Raw genomic sequence first — 13,985 nt, forward strand, 5'->3', positions numbered from 1 at the left:
ATGCTATTTTTAAATGAAATGCTAGTATCATCAAGGAATTTTATCGGTTACCTTCATGTTACCCTACATTGGCTTTGGAAATTAGAAAAAAATAAGGAAATGTATAACATCAGTATATATTGACATTGTGTTTCTACTTAGATATGTTTACCTTTCCTCTGAAATATAAGAATAAAACTTTAAATTTTACTTTTTAATTGATGTCAATTGATAGCAAACATATATAAAAGAAGAGCAAATTGTTTTATATATTATTAAGAGAATCTAATTGTTACTGCGCAACTAAAATGTAAACATGTTACTTTTTCGAAGCACTGAACGTATTCTAATTTTAAGAGTCAACACAATGATTGAATAATGCGTATAATATAGGCAGTTACAAACGTCTACACATATATATATTCAAAACCCTTCATAGTCGTTATCTAGGCTGTTCATTAATAGAGGTTTTGAAAAGTAATGATTTACTAGTAGATAGAAATACTGTTTCAAGATCTGCACCAGATGCGCATTTCGACAATCATTGTCTCTTCAAATGATGCTCCAGACCAAAATATTTGAAAATTCAAAGATTGATAAAAAGATGAAGAGCTATATACGTAAAAGGACAAAATACTATAGCCAAAGCTGGGGAAGAAATTAGAGCTTTGAATGACGATGATACATTCCTTAATTTCAAATAATTTCCAACAAGTTTTAATAACTCAAAATCCATATTTTCATGTCAGTAACGAGGTACTGGTTACTGGGCTGGTGATTCCCTCGATGACTACTAGTCCACGAGCAGAGGCATCAACCCAGTATTAGTTATAACATGAACGATACCAATTTTCTACATGAGATGCGCATTTCGCCTATCAATTTCTCTTCAGTGCTCAAGGTGAAATTGGAAAGGTGGAAATAATATAGATCAAGAAGAGTTTTCTTGTTCTTTTGGCGAAATGGATGGATTAATCTTGAACGCTCTGCGTACACAATTATAATACAGGTGTCTTTAAGGAGTTTTTCCAACAAGATAATGTACGGCTGTTTTGCCATACCTAGTTACTTTTCTAGATTCTTGATAGATAATGCAGTCGGAAACCCGGTTGAAATAGAACAAAAGAATCGAAGCTCTTTGTTAGAGAAGGCGATAAATGTTTACTGTAATGTTTACTATAGTGACAAAAATTTTAAAAGTTAATAGAAACAAACAAAATTACAATGTTCTTCTCAATTACGAAGTGTTTAATTTTAAAAACACCATTTGCATAAGTTTTCAAATTATTCAGTACATAGTTAAGCAGAATAATTAGATATCAAGTCGAAGACATGCGTATCTTTCAAGTTGGATGTAGAAAATGCATAACCTCCGATTTTTTTTTTTAATTTACCAAGGACGGAAAACATATCAATCTTTTAGTTCAGTAATTTTCGTGTCTACCTTCCATTATGTGACTCGAAGAAAAAATTCCAAAAAATGGGTAACAATTGTATCGAAAAGAGAAAATCGAGTGCACCTTTTTATGTTAGGGCGTGTTTGAGTTGAATATTTTGTCTTAATATCGTATAAAGCAAGAATATTTCATACATCGTCTCGCTTCAGATTCTATCATTTTTATATATCAAAGCTACAGGTTGACTTTATAACATAAAAACATCACAGTACTAAAAGATGAAATATATGGGTCAAGTGAAATACCTATCTAATGAATCACAAAAACAGAGTAGGTGTGTTCGAATAGCAATTTTTTACTGAAAGTACTTGACGACAGTCTTTCAAGTTGGATGATGAAAATGCATATCTTCGAAAAATTATAATTTTTTGTGTGTGAAAGCTAGGGTTTATAGTCTTCAACCACTAAAAAAATCTAGTCTGCCCTTCCACGAAATATTTAATTAGAATTTTTTTTAAATGTTTATGAATTTTCGAAAATTCCACCTGACAACCGATCAGACAATAGTTTTAAGTTGAATCAATGCAGACAAGATCATTAACTGATGCCAATTAGCTAGTTGATACATTTGTCTTTTAAAATACAACTGACATATAAGGATCGTAATGGTGCAATGTGGATAAATTTATCGGTTTCCGAGAGCAAAATTGGCAGCGCGTCATCCCTACAATGGCTTCTATTTCTACGATTGTGAAAATGAACTGGCGTAATGGGGAGATACTTTTGACGAAGTAGAATCCTGAATGAAGATTATACGTCAATATAAAGACATCTGCCCTGTAATAGGTCAGATATACGGCAGTTCCGTTTCTATGTATGTTGGCATTTGTTTTAGTAGCAGTTCAGTGTTTATGTTGTTCCTCTTATACATGATATTTTTCCGTTGGTTTTGGTTTAAGACTCAAATCTGTTTTTGCTTAATCCATTTATGACACTATTGAACAGCGGTATACTACTGTTGCTTTTATCTACAGCAAAGTCGAACAAAGTTCACACAAAAAAAAACCATTATCATATGAAGCATTCAACTTTCAGACAAAATAACATAAACGGTACTTATTTTATGATACAAGATGCACATTTCGACAACAAAAACCCCTTCAGTGATGCTCGAGGTCAATATATTTGAAAGTCAAATTTCTGTGGCAAATGTTAAGGAGCTGATAGAAACATAAACGACAAAAGTAAAGCTAGTCGGATGAGAAATTAAATGTTTTAATGAACAAAATTTTTATTTTATCAGATTCTTTGGATAATTATCTTTCATTATTGAATGTATTGAATACTTACATTTTATCAATAAGTTAAGTTACATCCCAGCTCCTTTGTTCTAACAGGGCTGATATGAGTCGGATCACCCCTACCAGATCACCCCAGTTTGAGTTTCTTTGTTCATGCTTTCCTTTGTTCTGTAACATTTTGGCGGGAATGTCAAATCCACTATAAAAACTAAAAAGAAGCAAGATATTTTTATAAGTGGGGCGAGTTGGCAGACCTTTATTCAGTGGGTTTTAAACCCTTTTCGTTAATAAGTGAGTTGTCAGTGATTGTTCAGTTTGATTTTACACTTTTTCAAAAGTGGGGCGAGTCGGTAAACAAGAGTGGCGATATAGGTTGGGTCGATTGGCCAGTGGGGCGAGTTGACATTGTTTGATATCTACTCATCTTGGGGGGTGAAAAAGGGTATAAATCATATAGTAATGTATAGAGTATATTATAATGGTTTGTGGCGTTCTAAACAAGATTTTATGAATTGTAAAGGGTTTTTCGTCTTATCTGAAATAGCTGGGATGTAAAATAGTTATCCCATTCGGACTTGGTGTGTCAGTGTCAGATCACCCTCTGGCCTCCGGGCTGATCTTACACTGACACACCGCGTCATCGTGGGATAGCTATTAATTATCTCTCCGAGTTTTAGATTAGATTAATGTTGCTTAGTTTTAAGTTTTCTATTTTATGTTTTGTGTACTATTGTTTGTTGGTCATTTTCTTTTCTTTTTAGCCATGACGCAGTCAGTTTATTTTCTACTTATGAGTTTAAATGTCCATTTGATATATTTCGCTTCTATTTTAAGCAGCATTTTCGTTTGTAGGAAATTGTGGATCAAACCAAGTTTTATAGTCATCTGCACCTCTCACTTGTATGACAATAGCATAAAATTCCATTATATTGACAACGATGTGTGAACAAAACAAACTAACATGATAGGTAAAAATGTTAAAAAAAATCATCGGAAAGAACCAAGACCTTGTTGATAATTATTCTGTATCAATTTAAAAACTAATTCATGATGGTCTTGAAGTATATATTCTACGTTCTGACTTTGTTAATCATATTTATTAAGTGCTACATGTATAGTGTTCTTTTGTTTATCTTTGTTAATTATTACTATTACTGTTTAGCCTTTTTTTTGGTTATATCCATTTGTAAACTGACAAAGAACGAGATATGGGTTTCAATTATGAGTTGAAAGAGAGACAAAAGACATAATAGACATAAAAGGATCGTTCAAACTTATCAGTAGAAAATAAACTGACAACTACATTAGCATTAAACTAGTGTGCATACGCTGACGTGTATCGCCTGCTGATTTTACTAATGACTAAATGTATGTTGACAGTCTATAATATGAAGGTTTTACTTCAATGGTTACATGAACTTAACCATTTAAATGAGGTCAAATTCAGATGAACCACGCCAGACATGTAAACCTTACATCTTCAGCTTTGAGTCATTCTAATGAAGGTTAATCCAGAAAAGCACTTCAGACACATGAAATTATTTAACATGTTGTTTTCATTTTTTTACAATCATTCAATTCACCAAATATAGGAGTCCTCTTGTTTACAGAACCCTAACCAGGTGCTCCGCAGGGCGCAGCTTTATACGACCGCAGAGGTCGAACCCTGAACAGTTGGGGCAAGTATGGACAAAACATTCAAGCGTGATACAGCTCTGAATTTGGATTGTGATCAAATTTTTGACATTACATGGTTTTTTTTACACAAAACAAATGTCAAGATTTTACAAATCAATTAAAGATTTCTTCTTCAAACTTATTTAAATCTAAAATTAAATAGTTGACACAGCATAGATTTCTGACACAGAATGAATGTGGTCTAATGAACTTAAAAAAATTTTTTTGCCTTTAAGCAATTCACTATGCTGTTAAATATTAATCCTCTCAAAAAAATGTTTGAAGAAATTTTCTTTTTATTTATGAAATCTGAAATGAGAAAAAAATGAGAAAAATTTAACCACCAACCCCCCCCCCCCCCCCCCCCCGCATTTTTTTTTCACATTCCCGTTTCCCTTTTACAAAACTGATATCAATTCAAATTTCTAATGGAGTTTGTAACAATAACTACTCTTTTAAATACATCATAAAATATTAAAATGTAAAGTAAAGTGCTTGTTATCACTGAATGGTAAAGATTGGTTGGTAGTAAAAGTGAATATACATTGTTTATTGTATAAAACAATAAAAAAAAAACTTCATCAGCAACATTCTATATTGGCAAATTTCCAATGAAGCTATTTACATAAAGTTATTGGCAAATAAAAATAGAAAATGACATCATAGTCATGTCTGGCAAATGTCCAACTTACCTTATCTAAAAACATTTTAGATAAGATAAGAAAAAAAAGCTTCATCAGCAACATTTTATATTGGCAAATTTCCAATGAAGTTATTTACATAAAGTTATTGGCAAATAAAAATAGAAATAAAAATAGAAAATGTCATCATAGTCATATCTGGCAAATTTCCAACATATATTATCAACTACTATTCTATACAAAGAAAGATAACTCCAATTGAAAATTAATTGCTATTGCACAATATTGTGCAACTAGATATTTCTTGCTATTGTGCAATACTGTGCAATTGAAAATTTCTTGCTATTGCACAATACTTGATATGGAATCCTGATTTGGACCAACTTGAAAACTGGGCCCATAATCAAAAATCAAAGTACATGTTTAGATAAAGCATATCAAATAAGCCCAAGAATTTAGTTTTTGTTACAATCAAACTTAGTTTAATTTTGGACCCTTTGGACCTTAATGTAGACCAATTTGAAAACTGGACCAAAAATTAAGAATCTACATACACAGTTAGATTTGGCATATCAAAGAACCCATTAATTCAATTTTTGATGAAATCAAACAAAGTTTAATTTTGGACCCCCATTTGGACCAACTTGAAAACTAGGCCAATAATTAAAAATCTAAGTACATTTTTCAATTCAGCATATCAAAGAACCCCAAGGATTCAATTTTTGTTAAAATCAAACTAAGTTTAATTTTGGACCCTTTGGACCTTAATGTAGACCAATTTGAAAATGGGACCAAAAATTAAGAATCTACATACATAGTTAGATTCGGCATATCAAAGAACCCCAATTATTCAATTTTTGATGAAATCACACAAAGTTCAATTTTGGACCCTTTGGGCCCCTTATTCCTAAACTGTTGGAACCAAAACTCCCAAAATCAAACCCAACCTTCCTTTTATGGTCATAAACCTTGTGTTTAAATTTCATAGATTTCTATTTACTTATACTAAAGTTATGGTGCAAAAACCAAGAATAATGCTTATTTGGGCCCCTTTTTGGCCCCTAATTCATAAACTGTTAGGACCAAAACTCCAAAAATCAATCCCAACCTTCCTTTTGTGGTCATAAACCTTGTGTTTAAATTTCAATGATTTCTATTTACTTATACTAAAGTGTTTGTGCGAAAACCAAGAATAATGCTTATTTGGGCCCTTTTTTGGCCCTTAATTCCTAAACTGTTGGAACCAAAACTCCCAAAATCAATCCCAACCGTCCTTTTGTAGTCATAAACCTTGTGTCAAAATTTCATAGATTTCTATTCACTTAAACTAAAGTTATAGTGCGAACCAAGAAAATGCTTATTTGGGCCCTTTTTGGCCCCTTATTCCTAAAATGTTGGGACCAAAACTCCCAAAATCAATCCCAACCTTCCTTTTGTGGTCATAAACCTTGTGTTAAAATTTCATTGATTTCTATTCACTTTTACTAAAGTTAGAGTGCGAAAACTAAAAGTATTCAGACGACGACGACGCCAACGTGATAGCAATATACGACCAAAAAATTAAAATTTTTGCGGTCGTATAAAAACAGACAAACCACATACACTTAACATGGTTTTAAGGTCAGACCAGGAACACCTTTATGAAGCACTGATCCATGAATTGAGGTTGTGGTAACTGGTACACCTTTCAGAGGCACTGGTCAATGAGACCTAGGAAGAATCCTATATATCAAATAAAGCTAAGTGAGAATTTTACATTGAAAAATATATTTGTTCAAGCAGTCGCACTTAACCATGAAAATGAGATCAAATACAATGGACATTACAAATGAAAAGCTCCCCATGTCTCGCATTCTTCAACTTTCTATTCTGGCAAGTCACCTTGCCTACACAACACCTAGAATCCTACAAACATATGCAGGGTATGTTGTCATATAGCTGACTTTGCTGTATGGGTTTTGCTGATCATTATTAAAGACTGTACAGTGATCCATAGTTTTTAGTTGTTTTTATGTCATTTAGTCTTTGGCTGAGAATTGTCTCATTTGCAATACTATACCAAATCTCCTTGTTTTTATATAAACTTCTTCATTCAATGTGAAAGTTTTGAATAATGCTGATGTAAAACTGTAGGAAAACACATGACAAAACTTGGAATCCTCTTGAAAAAAAACAGAAAATTCTCAATAATGTCCAAAATATGATGTACATATCTTCAATATTAGTAAAATATTAACTAAGGAACGTTTGGATAATGTTCAAAGAATACTGTTAGAGTAAAGACACTGTCTATAGCATTCAATGACAAAACTAATTCAGTTTCACTCCTGGAAAACCTAAGTTAATAATGTGGAGAACATGTCTCCAATATTTGTGTAATTACTGTGACAAGTATTAATAATGTTGAAACAAAACAACTGTTATTGTTATTTTCCTTCATATTGTCTCAATTATAGATTTTTTTCTTGAGGATTTTTTTGCTTATTTAAGTTTCTAACTATTTATATTTTATATTGTCTTAATTATAGATCAGGTTTGCCGATTATGTTTGCTTATTTATGTTTCTATCTCTGTATCATAAGGCAAAAAAAAAAAAGGTAAAAAACTGTCCTCAAAGTACCATACCTATATATGGGATTTGACGGACAAATTACGCCATGTTAGACTTATCTATAGATCTTGTCTTGCTGATCATTTTTGAAATTAAAAGTTTCTCTCTATCTACTATATTTTCTAGAAATAGGCAAAAATGAAGAAAAAAAGATGGTAATCTTTGTCATTTAATATAGTAACTTCTATAATTCTCTCAGTTTCTAAATATTTTAAAATTTATTAATGGGGTATTTTAGAAAAGTAGGATATTTTAAAATCTTATCATTTCCAAAGCATTGATTACTGAGTTGAAAATTCCCTTGGAGACTAACATTTAAATATTCGTAGGATTTTGTCATGGCTTATTTTAGTGTCTGAGGGGGGAAATACTTTGAGACATGGGTATGAAATAAAAATGATATATCATTGTTTCAAGATCACTTACTTTTAACATATATTTCAGCGCACACCATAACCGTGAATCATCTCATCTGACAAAACAAACCCACATATATTATGGACTATTAGAATAAAAATCTATTTACCAACCTTATACCACTTTTTAAAATTCATAATGAGGTTTTAAAGAAATAACAATTCTTAAACAATCTAAAGGCAGTTTATTAAAAGCTGATCATGCATTCTACCTTAAATTGTCTCTTCCAAATATAGATTGATCAATTGGTTGTTTGCGTTGAAAGCCACTGTCAGTACTATTGATTGTATCATGGTGGGAAAAAATGAGTAGATAGAGATAATCACTGATAAACTGGTAATCATATCAATTATGAAAGAAATCAAGTTCACCTGCCCCAAACAGATTTGAAACTCCTAATCTTTTTGTTTACAGGATAGTAGTCACTGTTGGTGAATTTCTAAGACCACTTATTCCACCGAGAAATTAAAAAAAAAATATCAATAAAGTGCATTAAAAACAAAAAAAATGTTACTGCAAGTTGTTACAATATTTTTATAATTGGGTATGTTGGAAAAATTATGACTTTGTACAATCATAAACTTTATATTTTCATAGCAATTTGATAGCACGATTTGTCTTTTTTTTCCTGATGTAGCAATAATCAATCTCACAGTTTTGTTCAAGGTTCAGCAATGGCAATGATAAATAAAGCATTAAATAGTCACTGAATTTAGAGTAACTCTCTCCCTTTATAAACTATTAACAAATCCTTAGCTGTATGCAATATCTAAATAAAATCCTGAGATGCCTACTGGTTTTGAAGACTAATTTAAGGGGAGACCACTGGAATGTAAAATAACAACTTTTAAAAACTGTGAGAGTATCTAATCTGGTCTATGATTTCCATCACCAAATCATGTTTACTGAAGCTAAGAACTATCACAGTGACTGAGCACAGATTTAATTCAATATTAAATATTATTGTCTAATTGTCCAGTGACATTTCTTGCACTCCATCTGTCACTTCTTTCTTTTTCTCCTTTTTCTTCCCCCCTTCTTTTGTTTTTTTCTGTTTTTTTGTCTCCTCTTGATCAATTGGAGCTGGTCTAACAAATGGAATCTTTTCTTTAAATCCTGAAATATATACAATATGCAAGTAGAAAATTGCAAAAATATTAGGTAAAATGATAGTTGAAGGGAAATTTGCTTTTTTTCAAAGGTTTCAATTGCCTTACATCTGACAAACTCTTCCAAAGGAAACCATTACACATCTCAGTGAGCTACTACCATTTCAATGATTTCATTAAATTTCATAAAACTCAAGGAGTAAAATCAATTTTTCATATAAAGAATCTATATGCAGTTTAGTTATGTCGTACATTTTACCACTTTTAATAACTAGTGCATTTACTATATTATGTCCCTATTTTGTTTTGAAGGTACAGATAAGATTATATCTATTATTGTCTAACAAAAAGAGATATAAATATTACCATCAGGCATAAAATCTCTAAGGACTTCAGGAACTATCACTCCATCTTCAGTTTGGTTATTTTCTAAAATTGCACATATAACTCTAGTGGTGGCACACATTGTGGCATTCAACATGTGTACATACTCAGCCTGAAAAAGGTCCAAGAAATAAAATTCAGTCTCTTGTGGCACACACTGTGGCATTCAACTTGTATATATAATCCCCTCCCTTTTGAGTTAAATGGTTGTTCTCTTACCAATAACATTTCCCTGTTTTTTTTTAGTTTTATTCTTACAATCATTCTTGGTAAATACAAGCTTTGTTTTGCCTTAGAATTAATCCACTATCCTAAATTGCACAAACTATCACTTAAAATATTGAAAATTATTACAGTACCATACTCACCAACAGGAGTATTAATTATTTCTAGTAATAAAACAATCCCAAAAAAACAATTACATTGATTATTGACCTTGGAGTAAATGTCAAGATCAAATGAAGGTCGTGGTGATAGAAAACACAGAATTTGATGATAATATCTTCATGCCAGACATTATAAATAAAATTTAAAAAAAAAAAAAAAAAACCTTGATCCAGAAAAATTTGTCTCAAAACAAGAACCGAATAAAAATAAATGTTTTAATTTTACTTGGTGAAAGTTCAATGTCAAAAACAGGGCAGGAAGAAGACCTACTACTAAACAGATTCATTTCCCTTCAGTCGAAGTGAAAACATAATTAAAACATAAACATATAAATCATGTATGAATCCCGTCTTGATTGTTGAAGTAAATGATGCCTATAATGTGCTTTAAACTTTTGATCGATCATTGGTAACCCCCAATCTATCGTTATTTCCATGTTTTATGTGAGAATTTGTAACTGTTGTCAGGTATTCAGGATATTAAAGTTATAATTTAAGGTTTGTGGTTGAAACTGTATTTTTGTTAAGAAAATTTTAAAATACAGGTGGTATAACTTATCACATAAACAGTGCATATTGTTCCTTAAGCAGAAGTAGAAGCCCTCATTAAATGAAAAAATACAACATGTCATAAATTCTCTCAGAAATAAGTAGAAAATGTATTAATAAGTTCAATGATATAACTTGAATAAATATACAGTATTAATTTCATCTCATGCTCAGCATTAAGGCGTGGGACACAGATAAAACAGAATACACAGTGGCGTAGCTTGGTCATTTTTACGTGTACGCCCGAACCTTGGCGAGGGATATGATGGTGTCAACCGCTCAATGTTAAAGAACCTGCTGGTAGTGTGTTCGAAAGGGACGAAGCCCCCGCAACTATCGAGAATGAGATACCGTAATGATTCCCGTCAGTAAAAAATCATTAAAAGCAACATACTTTTGAATCTGAATGGTTTATTTGTTTTGGTTAAATTTTGTAATATGTTAACTTATTCATCGTGTTAAACTGGAAGGTAGCCTAATGGGCACTGATTTTAGAGAAAACGTCCAAACCAATATTGCTTTAAATAAGTTTAAAAGGGTGCCGTAAGTGAGCATACAATCGACAAAAGCACCTTTTAATGAACACGAAAAAAAAATATCAAAAAATTCTGGAACACCTAGGATTTCTTCCCACATAAAGTGAATCAATTTATCATTCCTTTTAAAAGGATTTTAAAAAAAAATCTAAAATTTTCTCTTGATATTTTTTTCTTGATCTGGTTTATTTCACGACAATCTATGAAGGTTTATGAATTGAACATGTAAAACAATTAATTGCGTAAAGAACTGTCTATCAGAAAAGAACAGAAAATGAACGAAAACAAATGCTTTCAAAATTTTAGCTTTAGACATTAGTCATAGAAAAAGCTTCTTCGGCATTTTCATAAAATTCGATGAAGGTTCGTCAAGTAGTTAACGTAATTGAGAAATAACAAAATGTAGGCTCAAACTGCGACCACTTATTAATTGTAGAAAGAAATACATTTTGTCCTTAAAATGCGGGAAAATTAAAGACATAATTGTGCTTTATTATACATATTGCTCTGAATACTCTTTTGATCATAAACAGTTTCAGTCCAACTTTCGTAAAATTTCACGGAGAGTCATTCAAAAGACTTTATCCACATTCGGAACCTAAATATTGACGCCGCTTTGTCTTGCTTTTGGGACAGAAATCACAGACTCGACAAAAATACAAACCATATATCGAATCTGAGCAGATAGTGAATTGCTTTAAAGATAAGAAAAGTACGTAGAATTCACAGTAGATTCAGACTTTTGCAAAAGATTCGAGCAAATATATTAAATGATCTATTTGAGTAAATTTAGTCCTTTTTTATTCAAAATTACAATCCATTGAAAACAGAAGCACAAGGCTGATGTGCTTTTGACCAGTTTTTCTTATTCTATGTCGATGATTTGTTTTATTTTCAAAATTCAAGTGTACGCCCGGGCGTTTTGACGTAAACGTAGCTACGCGCATGATACACCAGACACACTGTCCCTAATGAGCACTAATTAGAAAGCAAGATAGCGAAAGCTACTGTAGATTCAGTTTTATTCATGGATTTCAAAGGTAAAGGTAAATGCCCAATCAAAATGTTCAACGAAGCAGAAATATGCAAAAAATTTTAAGACCATAAAACAAGAATACACAAAAATCCATTTTTTCCTTATTATTAAAAAAAAAATAGCACTAATAAAAATAATTATTAGAAAACCTGTACTAAATAAAATAATGGAATAAACAGGAAATGGTAATTTTAACATTTATTAAGCATTAATTATCAGTGTAGTTCTGAATAAACATGTACAGGAGAGGATAATTCAGTTAGGGTCCCAATGGGCATGTCCCCTCTGGAGTTACATATATGGTCAATACATACACTTTCTACTTGTCTCACTCTTAAAATTGTCCAGTTTGATCTCCCCCTAGTTTTAAATCATGGATCCAAACTATTTTTACTCATTCTTATAATATCAACTATTTAAACAATAAACATCAATCATATCAAAGAGCAGATTGCTCTGAGGGATACGATTGCCATTGATTTCATTGATACATGTATTAGTATTATTTTCAAAAATAATTCAACTGCATGTTTAAAATGCTCGTAAAATATAATTTACGTGACTGAAAAGTTATTCAACTTTAAAAATAGCCAATCCTCGATACAAGTGTCTAAACAATGTAATAATTGTGTTTAATTTTTTTACTATCAATTCCAAGTTTACTTTCCACAGCAGTCACTGAGAGTGAGAGAAGGTATTTCAGTTTGTACCTTATCACCTATTTTCCTACATGAATTTTAGGTGGAACCCCATTCCTAACTCTTTAAATATTTAATTTCCTATGGGTCAGTGGGCATGACTCCTTTCCGTACACATCCCTCTGTTTAAATTGCGATCGGTTTTAATATAATACGACATCTATCGACAGACCAAGTCAATTTCTCTCAAAGTATTGTCGTTTGACAGAAGTTACTTACGGAAGGGAGACAACTCGAAGCGATAATATGGAAGACTCCATTTTGGCTGAAGGGGTGTTCTAGTTACACCTTCATGTTGTGGACTACATTTATTTTAATTTAAATTATGCATATGATTTAAAATTATGCAACAACAATAACCCTCAATAGCAGACAGATATAGAAAGGATCTCGTGAGTTTCAAATTAATCAATGGAGTGGGGAATGCAGAGGAACCATTTAATCTGATACCCCCTTCAAGTCAAGAAAACTATACGCATGTGCATAATTACTTAAACAAACCCTAGACTTGTGATTTGTAGCAAGGACGTATATTAAATGTTATTTAAACCACCTCCATTTCTTTATGGAAGTACTATATCAAAATATCAGTTTCATAACGGTGACATATAAGAAAACTCCACTTCAGTTCTTATATGACAGAAAAGGGGGAACTCTCGCAGGTTATCAAAACTGGGGAATTCCCTCTGACGTGTTTCTAAATTTATAAAAACACTAAATATAAATACTGCTTAATTCTGATTTTCCGAGTTGTTAAAAACATGCATACAAGTCAAGGGAAATATCAAAACATGAAGATTATGAGAAGAACATTATGGGGACAGTTGTTTTAAATTAATCCTTTTGTTTTTTATACCATTTAAAGCAAGACCATCTCAATAATTTGAGATGTTCCTTGATGTTTAGAATAAAACGTCAATGGTATAAGTCTACAGATTGCTTAAAAGCAATTGTATCCCTATAACCAGGAAGAAATAACATTAATAATGACTTAATTCTGTATTATACTCTTAGGCTCTTACCTCTTGATTCATTTTCTTCACTTGTCCATATCTGACCTTTAACCTCCTAGCCTGGTAATCTAAACAATTTGAACAGGAGACCAGTTCCCTAAAGGCACCAGAACCAGGAAACCAGGCTTCTAAATCTAACTTTTTAGATGCCGCATGGTTTAAAGCACCTGAAATGAATTATTTGTCAGATTAATTAATTCCATGTTTCAATCTATCTATTTAAAATTAACTTTAATAAGTAACACCCAATT

The 13,985-nt window shown here is 31.7% G+C and overlaps 1 protein-coding gene across 1 annotated transcript in view; it reads right to left on the reverse strand.

The window, feature by feature from the left end:
* Nucleotides 1-8,192: 8,192 nt before the first annotated feature.
* LOC139491033 (serine--tRNA ligase, cytoplasmic-like) overlaps nt 8,193-13,985 on the reverse strand; it is a 37,333-nt gene continuing 31,540 nt past the window's right edge. The window contains exons 9-11 of the mRNA XM_071278300.1: nt 13,744-13,901; nt 9,499-9,628; nt 8,193-9,139 (exon numbers count right to left, since the gene is read on the reverse strand). Of these exons, the coding sequence (XP_071134401.1) occupies nt 8,991-9,139; nt 9,499-9,628; nt 13,744-13,901 (437 nt within the window). The 3' untranslated portion in view covers nt 8,193-8,990. The remainder of the gene's footprint in view (nt 9,140-9,498; nt 9,629-13,743; nt 13,902-13,985) is intronic.

The sequence above is a fragment of the Mytilus edulis genome, chromosome 1 (genome assembly GCF_963676685.1).
Source record: "Mytilus edulis chromosome 1, xbMytEdul2.2, whole genome shotgun sequence".
NCBI classification, from domain to species: Eukaryota; Metazoa; Mollusca; class Bivalvia; order Mytilida; family Mytilidae; genus Mytilus; species Mytilus edulis.